Raw genomic sequence first — 22,896 nt, forward strand, 5'->3', positions numbered from 1 at the left:
TTGTGGAATTTCCTTTTGAAAAGGTTTACATTTTTTACCACAAATAAGACAATACAATGGATGAATTTCATTTAAGATAATATCTTTTTATTCATTTCATACAACTTTATACAATGCAAATCTCTGGCTAGGCTAAATTGACCATTGCACACTGTAACACAGAAACCGATCCCTGTAAAGAACTTGTTTTCTCCTAAAATACAAATAAATATGCTATTTTCCATTTAAGATTACACCAATTAACACAAATGCTATTTTTTTTCACAAAATGTAAAAACAAATCATATACATCTACATGTACATGCAATAAATTATGTAATCATAAAAAAAAAAACAAAGAGGAAAGTAAATTTTGAACTATACCAGTATATAAATATAAGATTTAACTATTTATGCATACAACGTAATTCGTGAATGAAAATAGGTTTTCACAATGAACAAAATAACCAAGCAATTTCAAACTATGAATTTATGATGGCAATTTGTGACACATGAACAGAATCAATACAGTATATGTATGCATTACAAATTATGTTATTGTAGTAATTAAAAAAATGAACACATGCGTTAGAACTAATAAAAATACCTAAAAATGTCCCAGGAATACTTTTTTTTTCATCATGGGTCAGCAAATCTGAAATTCCAAATCATGTCTGACAGCACAACTTTAAATGAGCACAACTACCATTTCATGTCTAAATTTACACGAACTCCATTATCACATTGCGTCATCGAAATTCAAAATGCTTTATAAAGAGAAAGTCTTTAACTTCAGCAAATAAACACCAAAACACACCACAATAAATTGATTAGGAAATCAACAATATATTCACTATATTGCTACATGAATGACATCCCATAATAATGATCAATTAGTCATATCAATTAGTCATATTTACCCTACAGTGAAAATATACAAGGTGGTCTTCTACTGTAACTTATACTTAAACATGTTAGCGTTATCACTTACAATGTGCATGTGCAAAAAACGTGTCACATAGTGGGAGGGGGATAGTGGCTTTGCTTTCTATATTAATTACAGTGAAACAAGGTTTTTGCTTTCTAGTATGCTTAAGTTTCGAATGTGTTGTTATTCATTTAGTATTGTGCAGATGATTTGTTTGGATTGTTGCCAGGGGTGGGAGGGGAAGGATATTCTTTTAATTGTTTTAATACAGTTTTAGTTTTACATTTTGGCTGGGAGATGGCGGCCTGTGAATTATGTGCCAGCAGGCAATGTCCCTTGAACTGTAGGTGAACGGCCATGCCCAGTCAGATGATTTTTTGGAATTGTTGCCAGGGATGGATGTTTAAAATAGTTTTAGTACATACATGTATGTTACAAACATTTAAGTACTAGAATTTCTGACTATTGACAACTACCCTTGATATTACAGTTGGCATAAAACAAGTTTAATCAACTAAAAAAAATAAGCAAAATGATAATCAGTACCCATTATCAATGTTATTTCATTGTATCTTGGGGAACCATTAAAACAGAACATTAAAATATTAAAGAAACTTAACATCATCAGCCAATAAACAGGTGACACGAAATTAACTTAAGCCTGATCAAATGCACTAATTGCAATCCATCCAATTAATATGGCTATTTTACTAAATAAAATAAAAGTCATGATTTCATTGAACTGATTGCAATCACAAATGATTTAGTGATTCACCAATCATTTCCTGATCAACAAGACCTACTCACAAAGTATGATAAGAAATACCAAATGCTAGAATGAAATATGAGGAAGGGGGCGTTGTATGAAATTATTAATGGTTACTCTGCCATTAATTGTAACTGTCATGGTTACAAGGCTGTCATGGTTACAAGGCTCTACAACCAATCAAAATCAAGGCTCTTATGTAAATGAGTATCAGAAAAATACCATGAGTTGTTAGATATTAGTTATATGCAACCAATCCAGGACATTTGAGATACTAAAACCCTAACATCTATATCAGCCATTATTCACTCTTGAAAATTTTCAGAAGTTAAATGGTGACCTTGACTGTATGAGAAACACCACACATTTATATGCTACAAATCCCTTGCTAGCCAACACAGCATACACACAAAGAGATTGGATGCACTACAAAGATCTAAACAGGTTTAATATAGGATTCACATTGTTCCTGAGTTATTGGAGCAATGTGAATTGGGCAAAAAAATGTAAACAATTTTATCACATAAAGAAAAGAATTAGCATCAATCAAAATACCAGAAAGACAGATATTTATTCCACAAAGTGATGTGATAAAATTGGTGGAGACACACATCCCTTAATGATGATATAATTTTTTTAGTACACAATACGTTCTACACAGCTCCTTTAGAGTATGAAAGATTAAGGTAGGATCATGGAATATAAATTCTATTTCTTTGTGGCTTTTGGTAAAACCACAGGAAAACAACCGCTGCTAGATATGATAAGTATCTTGGTATACTTGGGACTCTCTCTTTGTAATGATGAACAGTGGGAAGAGGTCATATATACTTAAAATTACAGATATTCTGACAAGAGTAACAAATTATTTGTGATCGGGGTGGGGTCACAATATCTCCAAATTTGCAGAGGCCGACAAGGAGGGGTGATTATTTTAGAGGTCTCTAATCATAATCATGTTCACTTTCACATGATCAAGACTGGATTTATAAGAAGTGGTACTGGGTATCCACATTTACCTCACCCCCTCCCCTCCTCTCCCCTCCCCTCCTCCCTCCCCTCTTCATAAGGCTATCAAAGGAATGGATTATATATTCTACTCACATGAACAGCAATATGGAAATAACATGCTAAAAGGTGTTAACCTCTACAATGTCTTTAAAAATAGTTAATACTGGCCCAACTTTGCTCATTATATACATACTCCTTCCTATCATATGATACAAATGTTAAAAAGATTTTTTTTAAAATACCCTTCAAATGAGGACATGCACAATCGCTGGGTCTCAGGAGGGAATGCAAGATGATCATTTGCATTCATGAAATATTACTTACAAATTGAAATTTACTATTTATGGATCAATTATACTACAACTATTAATGATATCAGTTGCAAAATGCTATCCTGCAATCAATTTATTTCTTTTATTGAATTCATTGCAAAGAGTTATGGGCCCGTCTATCAAAGAGTCGCGATTGATCCCATCAATCGCAACTATGGAAGGCCAGCAACATCAACATGTACATGTATTATTCATGTTTGTTCAAAATACTTTCTATGATGTACATGTATATTCATGCATTCATTGTTTTCTTGAAAATTCACTGCGTTTCCTTTTGTTTACAAAGAACACTGTGCAAATTTCCTGTAGAAAAAAGTTATAGCACTGATGGATTTCCATAGAGTTATGATTGATCCAACCAATCACAACTACATGTATGGAAAGCCAGCAATGTCAACATCAAAAGTACAAGTTTGATCAAAGTACTTTATAGATACAATGTACATGTACATTCATACATTCACTGTTTTCTTGACAACTCAGTGTGCTTCTCTTTGTTTTTAAAGGACATTGTGCAAATTTCCTAAAGAAAAATTTATGACATCGATGGATTTCTATATACTTGAGGTTGATCGGATCAATCGTAACTCTTTGTAAGATGAAACCCTGGTAGATTGGGGGATGCAAAATTGACTGCAATAGGCAGTTACTTGGTTAGTGCTTGTTCGTACATGTAGCAGAGGATGAGAAAATACATTGCTTGAAGTAAGAAATTTGGAGTCTAGTACAAACCTTTGTCACCATTACTTATCACTTAAACTTTATTAAAGTGGACATGATTTATCCAAAGGTAGAAACAGATTTGGCAATATTACGATTAATTGAGTTAGCATGTACAAAAATAGAAATGAAAAAATATGCGTAAAATCTAAAACTTATAAAAAATTCTTTCCTAAAACTAAAAAAGATTTATAAAGAAAAATCAAAATTAAAGAAAAGCTCTGCCATCGTGTTCAGGTTTACCTAAGAATTGGATCAAAATATTTAAGAGTCACAAGAATAACAATGCAACATATTTTCTGAAATTCATACAAACACTTGAATATCATTTTCAAGATGAATTTAACTTTGTACATAAATATTTCTTCAATAGATAAACATATGACGCCAGCATCACACCTCGTTTTTCTCTACTAATTTTTCACAAAGACAACATCTATATGAGTTTTTGAGTTTCTTTCTTCCATTACCAGTCAAAAGTACATGTACATCAATGCTTCAAACTTTTGACAACTTTTTACCAATTCTCCAGCACTTCTAACTGTGACTTTTCCAAGTGATGTTTTGGTTTGGGACAAATAAGTAGAGCATAAAGAAATAATATGTAAAATATGCTTATTACCTGCAAGATTTGACCATGTGAATACCAAAAACTGAATTTTAAAAGAAAAGTTTTGCAGCACATATTAGCTTTTCTTCCGTGATTGATAAAGCCTTTTTAATTATCTAATAAACCAATTTATTCAGTAAGACCAAAAAAAGTTAATCTTACAATGTATCTTACATTTAGTCAACACAATGATTCTTCTCACAACAAGACCCTAGAACATCAATATAAAACAGTGCAAACAATAAATAAATATTATCCTATACATACATATTCATTCATTTTATAAACCATTCCTACGACAGCAAGTATGCATCAAATATTTCATTAATTACCAAACTCCATATTTCTCAATAAATCATTATTCTAGATTCTTAAAAACTAAATAATCATGATTCAATCCCTATGAACATTTTCCGTAAAACTTTAAATCTTACATACCTGTTCAAAATTTAAAGATCAACAAAGAAACATTTTCTAATTTTTCAGGAACAGCAGAACTTTTCAAATAATGTACAAGAGAGCATTACTGACTCCTGTTCTTTATTGTGTAAGTTGACTTAAATGGTAAAAAAAAAGAATCTAAAGAATTCATGGACTTATTTTGGTGATATTAATTTCTTTCAAAACTATTAGTATCTGAATTTCCTTATTGAATTCTCCATATAATCACAAATAAAATCAATTTACAATCCTTAAAAACTGGTGCACACTATGCGATTCATTGCAATCTGATTTTCAAAGAAATTATAATAACATTTGATATGAACATTCAATTCAATAAAAACTTAGCGATCAGAGATAAGAATAGTGGTAGGACTACTGAAATCAAATTTCAGTCAAGTTCAAGCCTCCCTGTACGAATAAAAGCAAATTAAATCAAAATCGTAATGACATCATCATCGGCTGTGACTTGAAGCCGATTGGGAAATTACTCTGACAACAGGGCTTGCCACAAAGCAAAATTATGATTTTATTTTACCTAACATTATGCCAAACTTCAAATAAAGTAATTTTTCTTGTTGGAACTTTCATATTCAGTGCAAAAGGCAATTCATTAAGAAATCGCATCATATCAGATCGCATAGTTTGCGCTGGCCTTAATATACATGTAATCCACCATTTTATATTCTCTTACTGAAATGCATGCACTTATCAGATATTTTTCACTGACTTCATTAATACTGCAAATTACTAATAGTTGCACGCTTGACATATACAACACGAAGAACAACATAAAGACAATATGGTCTTTCTAATATTCACATACAAAAATCTTTGGGCTTTATTGTTCAGCATTTTTTTTTCTATTAGGTCCCCAGTTTTCTACTTATTCAACTCTTTCAGCAAATTCTGCATTCTTGTGTTCTTACAATCAAATTCTTTTTTCTTTGACAGCATGTAGAAACCATATGAAATGTAACTTTTGATACCAAAACTTGTTGAAATGGTACATATTTGCTGAGATGCAATGCGACTTCGTGGGCCCATCCTAATCAGTGCAAATAAATTTATTTATATCAACTGCAGAAGAAAAATATCATCTTACTGGATTTTTCTTTGATTATGATTTACTGTATGTTGTTTTTGCTTTATTTACATGTAGGTTAAAAATGTAATTAATCAATATTTCTGCCCTCAAAATTCATCACATTTTCCATGAGATCCATGAGATTCTGTGTTCTTCCAGGATTTGATTTTTGACAGATAAATTTGAGTTTGTTTTCCGTATCGCAGATAACTGGGGACTTCTATCACTAATAGCATCATAGTACATTCAATATTCCACATCCCAGATGAGGTATAAGTGGTGATGGTGATTTTTTTTTTTACATGAATGCTTGTCACCAAGCAACCAGAGGACCAATGGCCTAAGTTCCTCTCTGAGGGACCTGGAAATGAGGATTTAAATGCCTTACTAAAGGGCACTAGCACACCAAGTGGGTATCGATCCCGGTCACCGGAACACAAAACACCCCCCTTTTTACCGACTAAGCTATCGTGCCTTGAAATGGGGACCAGGGCTGACATTTGATTGGTTCCTGGTCAGTAATTTGAACCAAATACGTGCTTAACATTGATCTTGATTAGTCAGTTGATTTAGCGATTGATCGCTAATCTTTGTGTTACGGAGCCCTGGTGGGCGTTTCATAAACTGTTCATAAAGTTACGCACCACTGTAACATGTTCTCAGTTCATAATATCAATTATACAGGGATAACACAAGAAAGGATCACCAGTCGTGCGTAAAGTCATTCATATCTTACGAACAGCTTTATGAAACACCCACCTGGGCCCCGTACTAAAAAGCTGAGTAATTGATTGCAGAGCCAATTTCTACGATTGATTACATTGACTATTGTGTACAATCAATAATAAATATAAGACCCACAATCAAACACTGAGCTTTTATGATAAAGGGACCCAGTTAATATGCAAGGCTTCTGTACTAACGACAGGATAAAGATAATGCACTGCTGTGGGATGCTGAGAGACTTCTAATAGAGGAAGAGGTTGGCGCTATGTCAGTAAGTAGAGTTTTAAAGGAGAACTGAACCTCAAGCTCTTAGTACAAAGCGATTTTCCTGTCATAGATTTATGAGTAATAGGATAGTCTTGGTGCATATACAACTCTCTTATCAAAGCTTCACAGTATTTTTCTGATATAACTTACATTAGAAAAATACTGTGAAGCTTTCATTTTGAAATTGTGATGGTCATTCTAATAATTTGCAACATCAAGATTTTCTCTAGCAAAATCACCAATTAGGCCTTGAACACCACCCTCTTTGGCAAGCCCTGCTGAGCTGTTTTTATCTCATAAGTTGACATCTTCAACCAACACAATGCACCAAATATGCTACCAACCAATGAAAGTGAACCAACCCTTGTGAATACAATCAATACTGACCATTGTGAAATTGAGCATTAAAATAAATTTCAACTCAGAACCGCTTTTCAACCTTCTGACAATGATTTCCTCCATTCCCCTATTTCTCAGGATAAATTGCGCTACAATTCTGTCATTGTTGTCTACCTTTCCTTTAAATGTGTATGGGAACATTGGCATAACAGTGGTATCACCATACCACCATCAAGTTGATTGCAAAGCTGAAGTATTGGGGTTATATTTATAGTACAAGAGATTATGCACATTTTGTTAGATAGTGAGCAGTGCAGCTAGGAATTCTTTTTGTGCAAGACACAGACAATAAACTAATAGTCACTCAAATATCAACCTCACTCTGACCTATCCTCCCTGTATCTATTGACAGCCTTGTCCCTGATATACATACTCCCTCCGCCACTGACTAGGGAGCCCTCTGTTGTCTCGTCATGGAGAGTTGGGGATTCAAGCCTCTATCGCTCCTGTTTTGATGAGATTTTCTTTCAGCTGGTTGAAAACGTAAAGTTGTTGCTCCTGGGAGAGGTTTAGGATTTGCTGCGCGAGCTTCGTTGGGTTAGCAGTTCTGAAAAAAAGAGGAAGATAAATAGGAAGAGTCAAATAGGAGAGTTGTTGGTAACATTGCCAATAGGAGGACCGCCATAGCACAAGCGTTTCTGACATTCAAATACCCATAACTTTCTCATAATTCATTCCTTTTTCCAGAGCTACCAACCTGGACAAGAACATATCAGTATTTTTAATGCTGAAAATAAGTATATTGGTGAGGAAATCAGTATTTTCAAAGAAATACCACAGGACAAGACATGATGAAATATTTTCAAAGAAATACCATAGGACAAGACATGATGAAATATTTTCAAAGAAATACCACAGGACAAGACATAAAACTGAAACTTTGAAAATCTGTATTTGCATGAAACCATCAGTATTCTTCTCATCTTTTCAGTACTAAATATTGAAAATCTGTACTACTTGGCAGCTCTGTGTTTATTAAACTTTCATTGACCTGCTCTTTGATGATCCTGTTTTATAGAATTCAATTAATTTGAAGGATAACATTCTCCTTTGATAGCACATTGAGTAAGAAGACAAATACTTACTTGAGGAAAGTTTGGATGTATACATAGAGGAATGAAGCCATTAGGAACTGACAGTCAAACCTGTCCATGATACCGCCATGGCCAGGAAATACATCACCAAAATCCTGCAAAGAAGAAATTAAACAAATGATCAGATAATAAGATACACTCATTGGTGTCAGATCTTGCAGAGCATGTGCATGTTACAGACCTACCAACCTTCTCCAACAAAAAAGGGTATTCTAAGAAGAAAAAAAAAAGTATTTTTTGACAAAAAAAATAGTATTTTCAAAAATTTGTCTCAACGTAACAATCACCAGCCTGTTGTGGTGAGATCGGTGAAAAAACATGTGAAATGACTCTACTTGAAAACTTGATAATTCACCCTTTTAAACATGTGCTCGTAGGCAAGAATTTACTTGTTCTTTTCATGCAACAAGTTACTGGCCTTACAGTGATTTTTACCGGTCTGGGACCAGCGCTAGTGTCATAGTGTCATGCGCTGTGTATAATACATACTCCATGATTGGAAATTTTTAAAAAAAGTAACAAATCATACAAGAAAAGTATTGGTGCATTCATAGCAAAAAATGAGGAACAAATACTCTAAAAAGGAAACGGTTGGCATGTCTGATGTCATACTTGAAGGAGCTCCAGACTTTGAACCCCAATATCCCAGTATTCTGTAAATCCCTTCCTAAAATTATTCTACCAGGCAATTCCATAGAGCGTGTTTGTCTGACCCCCTACATTTAGGAATTTCCTGAAATGACTTCCTATTTTTTTTTCAATTTCATATGAAAAGTTGTAATATATCCAATTATCGTGGCTTAAGCAATTCTTAGAGTGAAATAAGAATGGACAAAATTGGGATTTGGATGTACAAAAAGATTGGTTATATCAAGGAATTACCCTAAAATATATTTTATTTGGTATACTTACAACATCTTGGCCTATATTCTCGAGAGAGGTTTCATATGGACCATAGTACAAAACCATGGACTATGCAATTTCTGGTATTATCGTGTTTCAAAGACGTCTTTTTTCCCAAATGCGCACATTTCTAATTGGATTTTTCTTAGTGCATGCGATGAAATAAGCGTAATTATGTACAAAAATTTGCATAGTCTATGGTTTTGTACCATGGGACAATTGAAATTTCTTGGGAGTACAGGTGGGTGTTTCATAAAGCTGTTCGTAAGTTAAGAGCGACTTTAAGAACGACTGGTAAACCTTTCTTACGCACTAAATCATAATTAATGAACATTCAATGGTCAATATCATTTACCATAAGAGAGGATCACCAATCATTCTTAAAGTCGCTCTAAACTAACAAACAGCTTTATGAAACGGGCCCCACGCCCGTAAGTTTCATTTTGAAGCTTAGGACATGCTTTTTTTAAAAGGTATCAAAAACTTTGTTTTTGCAGACTTGTGAGTGTTTTGCACTGTGTGTTCATATGTATGATTTCACTTGGATGGTGAGCAGTAAACAGAAAGTTATACATTACCTTGATTTTGAAAGCTCTCTTGAACCCACTGGCAAAGAAACCTCCGAACGGACTGACTAGGGATGCGAAGAGAGCGATGACAAGAGCATGGATCTGAGCTGGCATCAGGTTTAAGGTTTCCCAGTATAAACCAACCTACACAAAGACATAGAGGGAAAAATGTTAAGAAACAATATGTCTGCTTCATAATACATGCATATCAGTTGCCCCCTTATTGTGACGTCACTCACATGTATTAATCCTCAGAAATTTGTCAACGAAAGTGTACTCAACACCGTGAATTGATTATCTAATTTCTCTTTTAAAGTTATGACAAACCACATTTAAACACTAGTTTCTCAAGGATCTCATTTATAGGTCTATCGATTAATCCTTGTTCTTCCATATGCTTGGAATTCACTGTTTAGTTTGATATATCGTTATTTTTTCCAGTTCTCTTTCTCTCTCTGACAGTCTGTGCTATATATATGTGACCTGCCACCCAAAAACCAACATGAAATGAATATAAAGATTTTTATTGAGCTTGAAAATTCATTTCCTAAGCTTTAAAATGATACATAATATGTTGAAATTGATTAACAATAACTATCACAAGTACTTGATTGAATGCAGAGGAAATTCAGCAAGAGCTTAAAAAATAATGAGAAAACAAGGTTTGAAACTTGTGGGGTTCAGTCAAACATGAGATGTGCATACTGTGTAATCTCAGTGAAACTTCCAAGCAGTCTGAAAAGTAGTGTCTAAGAAACTCTTGTGTCTTTTCTTTTATTCATCATCACGACTTCAAATTTTCACAGTATGAAGAGGAAGAATTGCTCTTACAGATAAGCTATTTTTTTATTTTTGGTTTTTGGAGACTAAATAACTATTTTGTCTATTTACAGAGAACCTTACCTGGCGACTTATTGGTGGTTTTGGGGTGGTAGGTCACATATTGTACATATAAGTCTTAGGAGACCCACAGGCCTCTCTTGATAATGAACATTAATGGTGCATACATTATGAAACACACAAATTTAATAGAATGATTAAAAAAAACCACTGAAATAGAGTTGTCAAGGCTAACGCCTGTCTAAATGCTAAGAAAGGGTAGCTGCCACTGATTTTTTTCTAAATTGTTGATTCTTTGTGAATTTTTGGGGTATCCAGCAGCCTAACTCAGTGATGTTTTTATGTTTCTTTCACAAGTGTCCTTGACAGCATCTCAAATATTTAGTGATTGAATGTAAGAGAGCTACAAAGAGTATTATCCTCAAATTTTCAGCCCATTCCAAGTTATAAAAAGTGGTTTTATATTATTTTTTTTCTTTGATCAGGAACCTGATTAAAAAGAATTTTCACCACAGAATAAATCCAATGTAAAACACACTTTAATTCATATCATCTATTTCTGTTTTAGCGCATATACATTAAAATTCAGATAAATCTCGGAATGAACTGCAATAATCACATGCATTTAGGGGGATTTACCAAAACTTAAAATAGGCTATGAACACTTATTTCTTCTTCACCACCTAGCCTCGCTTAACTCTTTGCCCGCTTTGTTTGGCTAGAGTCACATACAGGTGGCTGCCAACTTCGACTCAAGTCACATTTCATTCACAAAACACACAGAGTGTATTAAGTCTATTGTTCATGCAAACATACACAATAGTGATGTGTGTATCACATTGTACTGAGTACACACAAAACTTTTCTTTACAATAGACCAATCAACAGCAATTGTGAGCTGAATTAGCATAGTTCATGCAAATCCCCTCTTTAGATTGCACCTTGAAATTAATGTGGCACAGGGGTGATTCTGTCCGTGGCGGGCAAAGAGTTAAACAGAGATTCTCTCTTCAATGTGGGGAACAGGTTTAGCATAGAATAGCATTTTGTTAACTTACAAATCCCAAGAGAGTCTGCACGAATCTAGGTAGGATGTATTCTCTGACTTGATACGTTGAACTCGGCTCGCATTCCATGATGAACACCATGCTCTCTTCATCATACTACAATTATAATAATAATAATAGGCATTTATATAGCGCCATCTATCTTGAAATAATCTATTCCGAGGCACATTGTTATTATAATTATTGTTACCCCAGCTTTAGCTTGAGCTGCTTTTCAGCACTCAGTGCATTCAAGGAATTAATCCTGCCAGGTACCCATTCACCTCAACTGGGTTGAGTGCAGCACAATGTGGGTAAATTTCTTGCTGAAGGAATAAATGCCTTGGCTGGGATTCAAACCCACTCCCTCTGATTGAAAGAAAAGGGTCTTAACCACTATACCACAATGCCCCCACATGAGTTTAAAAGACAATAGTCGAGTAAAACTAAATAATATATTGTAGAGATATTAGTTTGTTTTTTCTTCTTTTCTTTCCTATAAATATTATGGACGATCGCGTAATTTCCTTTAATGTTGAAAAATTGTTTTTAATTATTCCAGAAGATTTCTAAAGGATTCTCATACATGTACATTCAAGGAATTTAGTGTGTACTTATTGACACAGTGACGCCACAGTTGCTCCTGCAACAATTGCTCCGGGCTTTATTTCGTCTTAGATGTAGGGTTAGGGTTAGGTTTCCAATAGAGTTTCTATGCTGGGTTTATGGTTAGGTTTAGGGTAGGGTATAGTGTTAAACAAAGGGTTGAAGTCGGTCGTTCGATTAGTATGTGGACTTTAGAGCGGAGCAAATGTCATGGGACCACTGAAACACATGACTGGCAGGTGAATACTAAAGTAATGGTATCCACATTTTGATTCTTCTATGTTAACTACTTCATGTATCATTGCCCATATAACACAAGTACAGTTGTGCTCAAAAGTTCGTGAACCCCATCTCAAAATGCACTCCTTCATGCTGAGTGTTGAATGTAGACAACAACTCTACAATGTTCAGTGAGCCCAGAATTACAGACTTTATTGAATATAATATTGTATCACCTGACTTCACATTTGAATATTCAAAACATGACAGAACTTGGAACACTTTGAATTATGTTAATTTTCTGGTGGGGTTCGCTAACTTTTGAGCACCACTGTATGTCATTGTTCAAAGGCTCAATGGAATAAAACATTGAATTATAATATAACATATATAAATCTTACCTCTGCTGGGCAGGTGAAGAACTGAAACTGTGCGAGAAGTCTTGTAAACTAATAACAAAATAGGATGGTAGAGGGGAAGATAATAAATTAATTAATTTAATTGAAAGAAGCGCATTAAGTAACAATTTCAGGGTTAGGAAGTCTATGGAAGTTCTTTCTTTAAATAATCAGTGTCTGCACATTTCACACACAGCCCGCAACTGCAAGCTTTCACTTAATAACAAAATTTGAAACAGATTACAATCCATCATTCTTTTCAATATCAATTTCAATTTTTGTTTCCATCAACCCCCTCCCGCCCCCCTCCCCCCGATTCATTTCAAAGTTGTGATTTATGAAAATCAATTTCAAATTTTCATCCAAAATAAGTTAATGCCATGAACCAGATATACAGTATATCTAGGGCTTAAGTGATACAAGTGTTGATAGATATGAAACAGTAAATAACAATTATATAAAAAACAAGGAATTCTAAACACTAAACTAGTAGCAATCTACAGATTCTACAATCGAACTTCCTGATCAAAACCTTTGGAATCAACCCAAATATGGCTATGAAAGAAAGATATATGATAAAAGTGTCCTTTTACTATGTACAGTAAGGCACTGAAAATTAATACAATACCCAGTGTGTCTTCTTCCTAGATAGACTTGCATTGGCTTTTGCTTAAAATGTTCACAGCCTTGATATTCATGATTATTATTCATGTTGATTATCATTATCATCATCAACATAATCCTCCTCCTCATCATCAATTAAATTATCTATTAATTTATTCATCAATCAAAAAGCTATAACTACAAAGTAAAATATATATGTTAAAAAGCAAGATATTGGACAGATTGGCATCTGGGTCAGGTTTCATAAAATAGATATTCTTCCTTGTTGTATGTAGGCATATGTTAACATCAAGCCTCATATCAAATGATGAAAGTTCAAGCCGATCCAATACGGCTGCCAGAGAACTTAGGCCCTGGGGAAATTACCAACAATGAAAGGAACTAGAAGGTACATGCATTGATCAAAGCTTGGAAAAGGGCATGTTAAAGATAAATGCCAGTTGTGGAATTGATTTCAAATTGAGATTGTACAGAATCCAATAAGATGGCCATGCAAATGTCTATATGTATCAATAAAAACATGTGCCTCAGGATTCTGAAAAAATTTGTTAACTACTGAAAAATTTGAGTCAAGAAAGCTCGGCATTTTCTTGAACCTCATTGGGTACTGAATTTGTTATTTCCCACTAGGCTTTGTACAAGAATCACCTGGCTCCAGTAGGCGATGGGTTGATAAAGTAGTAAAATCTGAATTTACTCACGAATAGACTGTAGATTACGGTGGAGAAGAGAGCACCAATAAAACCTTCCCAGGTCTTCTTAGGTGAAAGCTTGATTAGTGATGTCCTCCCAAAAAAGAAACCTTTTGAAAAAGAAAATACAGATAAACAATACACTCTGAAATTTGAAGCATTGCAGCAAAGTGGTTCTGAATCTTGTGATCAGAGGGTCGTGTGTTCAAATCCCATTGTGGCCTATTGTCCTTTGGCAGAGCATCAAACCTTACTTTGCCATTCTCAAACCAGGTTTGAACTGGATAGCCGGTAGGATGCAAACATTAGTGCAACTGAGTTTGGATATTCTTGCTTGTATGCTCCTCAGGGAGTGGAGAAAGTGCATACATTGTGTGCGAGCAAGCAAAAATATGATGACCGGTGTAATGATATCTGTAAATGCTATTTACTATATCAAGCACTGTATAAAACAAGCAGGATGTATTATTAGAAAGTGAAAGAGTGACAAAAAGGTTTTAATGAGATACTTCATCAAACAATGAATGTAGTAAAAAAAATACTAAGCATGGTAAGTCCCAATGAAAATACAACACGCCCTATGATGCCTAATATACTTACCAAACATGTAGGCCATGATATCATTGCAGATGACACATGTGGTTGAGAGCAAGAACCATATCATACCATCAAACAATGTCTGGACGATAAGATTGGACTGGGTGACCACAATCAGGAGGGCTATGTGGGTCCAACCAAACTAGGAATAAACCAAAGAAACATGGAAAGTAGTTTCATATGCTCCTGCTTTCTATATCCTGAGTACACAGACTATACCAGTACATACAATTTGAACATATAGACAATAAATAAACTCTATAGAGGTAAGCAATGATATTTAGATGTAATCCTGAGATAGAGAAAAGGGTGCTAACTATTCCCATAGTTGAATCTGTATTTAACTCAACACTAAATTAGATTTTAGCACATACTTCTATGGAATGCATAGATTCATCTTTCTTCAATATTCAACATTCTGCAAAAAAGATAATGTACCAAATATTCATAGAAGTTCACAATCACACTATCTATTTTTTTTTTTTACATACAAATTTTCACTGCGAGATTTTAAAGTTTTTACTAATAGTGAATGGGTTGACAACTGCACTCCATAAAATATGGTCTGAGCTTTGAGACGACCAAAATTTTATAATTCAATCCATATTATAAGAATACCACATGGTTAACACATTCATCATATATACAATTGAAAATTATATGAGGCACAATATCAATCCTCATATAAATACAATGAATAGTTGATTAACCTAATACTTTAAATAAATACAGTATAGTATATTAATTCAAAGTACAGTAATGCAACTATCATTTTATTACCAGTATAATTTGACTTTACAACTAAGATTAAGAGTACCTACCAGAGTAAATTGCACAAGGTATTGTTTCTTCTGGAGAGATAGGACAAACATCATAAAACCTAGAGCAAAGCGAAGCAACAATGTGTTCCATTAGTTTATAGCTTACAAAAAAATACATATACTAACCTGAACATGCAAATGCAAGTAGCTTTAACCCTCAATCTCCCGGGGTATTTTGATTCTTGTCATTCCCGGGGGGGGGGGGGGGGGGGGAGGGGCCATTATGGCCCCCCCCTTAAGATCTCAGCCGTGGATTGCGCGATCACAACTAAAATTTGCATGATGGTAGAGAATGACGTAATCTACGCAGTTGCATTGGTAAATTTCACTGAATTCATATATTTTTATTTTATATGAATTAACTATGCTAATTTATTCATGAAATCATACTTTTTGCTCTGATTCACTAAATAAAGCTCCTAGAATGCTACTTTTTGGTGAAAATATTCTTTATAGCATTCCTAACAATTGTGAATGAAAAAAGTTCTGGTACCAAGACCGATTTCTTATGTATTTTATTGTTTTTAAAATTTCTTATGTATTTCTGTGTTTTTTTACTTTTTGTTTTTTATTGTTTTTTCAATGGAAATCATTCCAGACTTAATCCTGATCATAAACAAGGCAAAATGAATTAAGTTTAATCATTAAAAGTAAAAATAATGATACATTTATGAATTTTGGCCAAATACACAATTTGCATTGGATTTGTACATGAAATCACGTTTATGAGCAATTTTGGGTCTGACATGCACTTACATAATGTTGCGTAATGTCGTAACCGTGTACCCGGGCGTCACAAATTTGGTCTCAAAATTTGCGCGAGGCTTGAAAGTAAAAAGTCAGTGAGCGGCGAGGTCAAAAAATTTTGCGCAGCAGATATATCGCGAAAATTGTCGAGGGGGGCCATAATGGCCCCCCCCCCCCCCCGGGAGAATTAGGGTTAATACATTAATATTTGGAATAAGATTGTAATACTGCTTGAAGTATCCAACTGACTTTTTGATATACAATTCATTTGACAAAATCTTTCTGCATTTTATAGGTGAAATTTATGACAATAAGCATTTACTATGTACCTGATAAAGGTCAACATGCATGTACAGTATTGTTTAGATTTCTACACTATTTATTTCATCTGTCATTTAATTCTTTCCAATCCATCAATCAATTATTCCAACAGTCATCGGGAATAATAGCTTGGTGAAAAATAAGCGATATTTATTTCTGCATCACTAACGCATCATAATGCCTATTCTAAATAATTTTAATCAAGGTTACAAGTCTTGGGCTTGTCTTTATTTTTTCAAGGTGTCACCTCTATTCCAAACAAGAGAATTCAAAGTAGGTCCATGGTCATACTGGAATTCAAACCAGCAACCTTGCTATTGACCAATTATTTTGCCATTCCATTGCGCTGATGAGTTGCTCAAAGGAGTGCCAATTACCTGTACATTACATCCTTCCAATTTGTTTTTCTGAATATTCAATGGAAGGAATAAACCTCGTTATTGCTGACAAACACGTTACTTGTGGTACAGTAAGCAAAATAGCAAAATTATACCCTCTCCATGTTAATGATAATAAATGTAATTTCTAAGGCACCAAATGCATTTCAATCTAAATGCTCAAGGCATACAGGTGAAAAGAGAGAAACAAAAAAATTAAATGCAGAGTTATACAAATAAGATTTCAGTTTTTCTTTAAATGCTTCGACGAAGTTGGTATCACGGATCTGTCGAGGGAGGGAATTCCACAGCGAGAGCCAAGCATGAACAAAAGCACTTTTCCCCATTTGGTTCTGCATAATTTTATTAGTAAGGCCTTTTTACTCACCAATTACATACAACCAGAATGAGATGAACCTGTAGTAGTCAATAAAGGGCTGCAAGACATTCTGTAAAGGGTGGGGAAAATAAAACATCACGCTTGTTTCTGCTGGTACCAAAAGGTATTAGAACACCTCATACTAATAATAATTTCAGATTTACATAATGCACATATCTCTCGAAAATGACACTCACGACGCACAATGACTATTGGAAAACTTATACAATACAGAAAATGATATCAATAAATACATAGATATTGCACAAATTGACTAGAAGTGTTACACAATCAGTTGGAAGTCAAATTAACAAGTATGCCCATAACAGTTAAGCATATGCTTACTTCATGAGGTAAGTCATTAGTTGAGCACAGTACGAAGTTCAAACCATTTATAAGCATTAAAAGGAGAACAACTGGAGTCTGTTAACCTCAGGATGGTTTACTAGATTGATGGCTCATTATGAATTCTGTACTTGCTATTATCAAGCATTCAAATCTTACAAAAAGGATATCTTTGTTCAAATATTCAAATTTCTCTTTGTTTTTAATCTACAGACAAATTTGTACATTTGCATCTATAGTGCTTGTGTTTACTGCTCATTTACCCCATCTACATAAACAGGTACAAGTATATCATATCTTTACACATTTGTCTATAAGAACTTCTTCAAAACAGATTGACCAATCCAAAGTGCTTGACCCACATGTCATGAAAGAACACAATTAATTTCCATATCCTCACCAATTCTCTTCTTAGTACAATGCCGAAATAATCCTTGAGGCTTTGTCCGTAGACAAAGTAGTTAGCACAGGCAAGGAAGTACCAACTGAGTGTTCTAAACCATGGCAAGTTCTGTGTGCGGTAGACGGCGTGACCGATGCTGATGATCTCCTTGAAGCACATCACTTCGATCAGGAGGATCTACAAAAGGAATAATTTTTATTCATTGATTTTCACCTCCTTTTCATTCATTTCTGTAAATTCATTTAGAACCAATGAAAGTTCTGTGTCCACCTGTGTGGTAGACCACATGCCCAATACCAATGATCTACTTGAAGCAAATCACCTCAATCAATAGAATCTACAAGCGAAGGTTTAAGCTCCATTCATATTAAATTCTGCAGTTTCAAAGTTTGTTCATCCAATTCATCTTTTTTAATTTCATTAATTATTTCATTTTCAATTTTCATGCATTCATCCTTGCTTCATTATTTCTTCAATTCAAAATTTTGTTCTGTCATTATCATTTTATTAAAATTTCATAGCTTGTAACTTTGCTCCTATGGCATCTACCATGGCTTAGCAGCCAATCGCAATCATGGAGGAAGCGTGGTGTTGTGGTTCTGACTCTCGCCTTGCCATCAGAGGGCAGTGTTTTCAAATCCCACCACGGTCTAGTATCCTTTGGCAAGGCGTTAATCCACACTCTGCCACTCTCCACCCAGGTGTTAAATGTGTACGCGGCCGGATGTAAGTTATTGTAGATTGTCTAGCACTGTGTGCGCCTAATTAACGTTTTGCTGGAATACTCCATAGGGAGTGGAGAATGTACATACTCTGTATGCGGTAATGACTGATCGAATCCAATGACCGGGTCCTAATAAATCTGTAATGTACATGCATGTCTTAACCCTAAAATGGCCGGGGGGGGGGTTGAATCAACCCCCCCTCAACATTTTCGGCGTTCATTCCGCCATGCGAAATTTTTTGACCACGCCACTCGCAGAGTTTATACTTTTAAGTCTCGCGCATCTTTTGAGACCAAATTTACGACGCCCGGATACACGGTTCCGAAATTATGCAACATTTCGTAAGAGCATGTCGGACCAAAAATTGTTCAAAAACGTGATTTTGTGTACAAAGTCAATGCAAATTGAGTTTTCTCATCTTATTCATAAAGATATGATTATTTTTACTTTAAACAGCTGAAATCAATTGATTTTAGCATAATTATGCTTCAAAAAGGTTGTGCAATAAACCTGGAGTAAAAAACAAAGAAAAACAAAAGGTTGAAAAACATAGAAATACATAAGAAATTCATAAAACAATAAAATACATAAGAAATTGATTTCCAAACCGAAGTTTTTTTCAATTGCGATTGTTAAGAATGCTACAAAGAATATTTTTACCAAAAATCAGCATTCTAGGAGCTTTATTTAGTGAATTAGAGCAAAAAGTATGGTTTATGCATAAATTAGCATAATTAATTCATATAAAATAAAATCTCATTATTTTGGAAAATTTTACCATACAGCCTTGTAGATTACATCGCAAACTACCAGCGTGCAAATTTTTGCGGCGCTCACGCGATCGGCGGCCGAGATCTCAGGGGGGGTTGAATCAACCCCCCCCCCCCCCCCCCCCCCCCCCGGCCACAGAACAGCCAAAAAAGCCCGGCCTAGTTAGGGTTAAGCGCATTATAAATAACCAGATAATTATTATTATTCTTATTAATCATGGTAGTTGGCATAATGGCAAAGTTTCAATAGTTGTAACTTTTTATAAAATGAGACCCCTGTTTTCTGGTAAAGTTTGTACTTTGATACATGTATATAGTCCTTACCAATCCTGTTAATCCCACTGGTCCAGCATAGATGATGAGTATATACCCAAACACCAGAGCAAAGGTGACTCCTCCACGGATACACCAATTCTGCCATCTGAAGCAGAGGACATACGAAAAGAGTTTGAAAAATAACAATGAAATTGCAGTTTTGCACACATGTATCAAATCTCATAGGCCCATATTCTGAACTCAGGTTTAAATTAAATCCTGGTTTAAAGTTGTGGTTTAACTATGGATAGCCAATTGGGGCACTAATCCCTAACAGTACAAATCCATTTTCATTTGACACTTAAAGGTCAAGTCCACCCCAGAAAAATGTTGATTTGAATAAATAGAGAAAATTCAAACCAGCAAAACGCTGAAAATTTCATCAAAATCGGATGTAAAATAAGAAAGTGATGACACTTTAGAGTTTTGCTTATTTTTCACAAAACAGTGATATGTACGACTCAAATGAGAAAGTCGATGATGTCCCTCACTCACTATTTATTTTGTTTTTTATTGTTTGAATTATACAATTTTTCATTTTTTTACAGATTTGACAATAAGGACCAACTTCACTGAATCATGTAGTATTAAACAATGCTCATTCCACATGTTCAGGGAGGAATTAATCGTTGTTTCACTTGACAATGAGGAGAAAAAAGAATATTCCCTATTTCATATAATGAAATACAAAAGAAATAGTGAGTGGATGACGTCATCAGTCTCCTCATTTGCATACCCACCAGGATGTGCATATAACTGTTTTGTGAAATTAAGCAAAACTTTAAAATGTCATAACTTTCTTATTTCACATCCGATTTTGATGAAATTTTCACTGTTATGCTTGTTGGATTTTTCTCTTTTCATTCAAATCAACTTTTTCTTGGGGTGGACTTGTCCTGTAAATCCTTCTGAACTGTCTGGGAATGATAATTGAAGTATTTTCTTCATTATGAAAGCAAAAGGAAACAAAATAGTAAACAAAAGAAATATATAATACAAACAGAATATTTGAATTTTTCGCTCCCCATTATTTTAGCACAGAGTTAGACTGTGGTCTAAGTTAAACCTGACTTCAGAATACGGGCCATAATGTTTTGGAGGTGGGCTGTATTTGTACATGTGCAAAGCATATGGAAATTAGATTCATTCACTACAATAGTCAACAATTAAAACTGGGTTTCCCTACAGCCTATAGGAATAAGGCAAATCAAAATATTCAACCACAATTTAAAAAACCTGTATAACATACAAACCTTGGAGGAAGTCCTTTGAGGAAGAAAGGGACGTTGACCTTCTGTGGTGGGATCGGTGGTTCCTGGATCTCAGGTAAACCTAGGTTCTCTGGAGGAACACATCCTTCTGCAACCGGTTTCTGAAAAGAACAATAAGATATAAAGAACAATTAGGATGAGGGATGTTAATCTTCCGAGGTGGGATGGGTCATTCTCGGATCTTGGGTAAATTCTGTAGGAACACATCCAGCTGCTACCGGTTTCTAAAGAGACAAAGAAAATGTAAAGAATGATTAAATAGGATTACTGTATCATAGCAACTTATGAAACTTGATGGCAAGCTTTTTAATTAATTTTCCAGACTGAACAGTAGAGTACTGTACCTGCATCAATTTTTAAGGCAAAACATAATTTTATTCTTACATTAGCATGTGCAATCTATTACATGTACATACAGTTAGCAGTAATTGGTACTGTAGTGAAAGTGCAGTACATACATGATCATCAGCTCATTCATTTGCATATATATCACCAGATTGTGCATAACATTTTGGGGTGAAAATATACATGTTCATGTACAGGTACAATGTAAGCAGCAAAACTTCAAAATGTCATAACTTTCTTATTTTACATAATTTAAATTTTAAATTTTCATGCATGCTTGTTTGATCATCAACTCATTTTTGGGTTACATGTACATGTAGACTTGACCTTTAATCATGTATTTACCTGTTTCCTTACAATATCGCATTGGTTAACGTTTCCTTGTATTGCATCCCTACTGTATAATTTCATAGAAAGCAGCATACAATAAACAAAATATTATTTTCTAAAACTAGTTTCAGCCTTTTCAGGTCCTGGGGAAAAAGCAGGTCACACAGGCAAATGTTGATGATGTACATCATACAGTATATCATACAGTATCTGTTGGCCATGTTGATGTACATATCTGTAGACCCAACAGGCTTACAGAATTTCTGTTTACTTTCTACTGTAGGTTACCCAAATAATACATGAATATCAGCAAACAATCAATGGATAGACAAGAAGTATAAAAATAAAAATCCACATCTTACTGTTTGAAATATAATTATCTAAAATACAAATACACTGAAAATTCATTTTGCCCAAGTGATCATGGCCCATCAGCCACTGTGCAGTGTCAGATTGACATTGCTCTATCCCTTGAATTGTTGAACGCCAAATAGGGTAGCAGCAACTCCCATCTTTTGACGTCTATAGGTCTAACATGGCCGGGGCTTGAACACCCGACCTCCTGGTTGTGTGACGGATGCTCTAACAACTGAGCAATGTACACTGGTCGAACAAAAATTCTAACTTCCAAATTATGCAAAACAAAAACATTAGGCCTACAATGTACATGATTACATGCATCTCCCTCTGTTTCTCTCTTTTCTCCTCCTTTCTCTCTATCCCTCACCTCCACCCTGTTTTCTCTCTATCTCTCTATCGCTTCTCTCTATCGCTATGAACGCCTAGCTTAGCCGGGTAATATAGGAGCGCCTTGAGCACCTAACAAGGTGGATATGTGCGCAATATAAATACCCTATATTATCACTATTATTATTATCTATATTATATCATAT

The 22,896-nt window shown here is 34.6% G+C and overlaps 1 protein-coding gene across 1 annotated transcript; it reads right to left on the reverse strand.

The window, feature by feature from the left end:
- Positions 1 to 65: 65 nt before the first annotated feature.
- LOC129282073 (phosphatidate cytidylyltransferase 2-like) lies at positions 66 to 21,437 on the reverse strand. The gene is made up of 12 exons (XM_054918008.2): positions 21,311 to 21,437; positions 20,067 to 20,163; positions 18,245 to 18,424; positions 17,509 to 17,569; positions 15,676 to 15,734; positions 14,858 to 14,996; positions 14,267 to 14,367; positions 12,945 to 12,992; positions 11,731 to 11,835; positions 9,842 to 9,976; positions 8,352 to 8,455; positions 66 to 7,813 (listed from the first exon to the last, which is right to left on the reverse strand). Exons 3-12 carry the CDS (start codon positions 18,404 to 18,406, stop codon positions 7,696 to 7,698), a joined length of 1,032 nt encoding a protein of 343 aa, XP_054773983.2. The 5' UTR covers positions 18,407 to 18,424; positions 20,067 to 20,163; positions 21,311 to 21,437; the 3' UTR covers positions 66 to 7,695.
- Positions 21,438 to 22,896: the final 1,459 nt, after the last annotated feature.

The sequence above is a fragment of the Lytechinus pictus genome, chromosome 18 (assembly GCF_037042905.1).
Source record: "Lytechinus pictus isolate F3 Inbred chromosome 18, Lp3.0, whole genome shotgun sequence".
NCBI lineage: Eukaryota > Metazoa > Echinodermata > Echinoidea > Temnopleuroida > Toxopneustidae > Lytechinus > Lytechinus pictus.

Bases quoted from the DNA above. Each gene is read 5' to 3' on its own strand.
- LOC129282073 (XM_054918008.2), bottom strand. From the start codon at position 18,406: ATGTGCTTCAAGGAGATCATCAGCATCGGTCACGCCGTCTACCGCACA. The intron at 17,570-18,244 runs GTGAGGATATGG...CACCCTTTACAG, and splicing joins TTGTACTAAGAAGAGAATTG to AATGTCTTGCAGCCCTTTAT. The intron at 7,814-8,351 runs GTAAGTATTTGT...TCTTTTTTTCAG, and splicing joins TACATCCAAACTTTCCTCAA to AACTGCTAACCCAACGAAGC.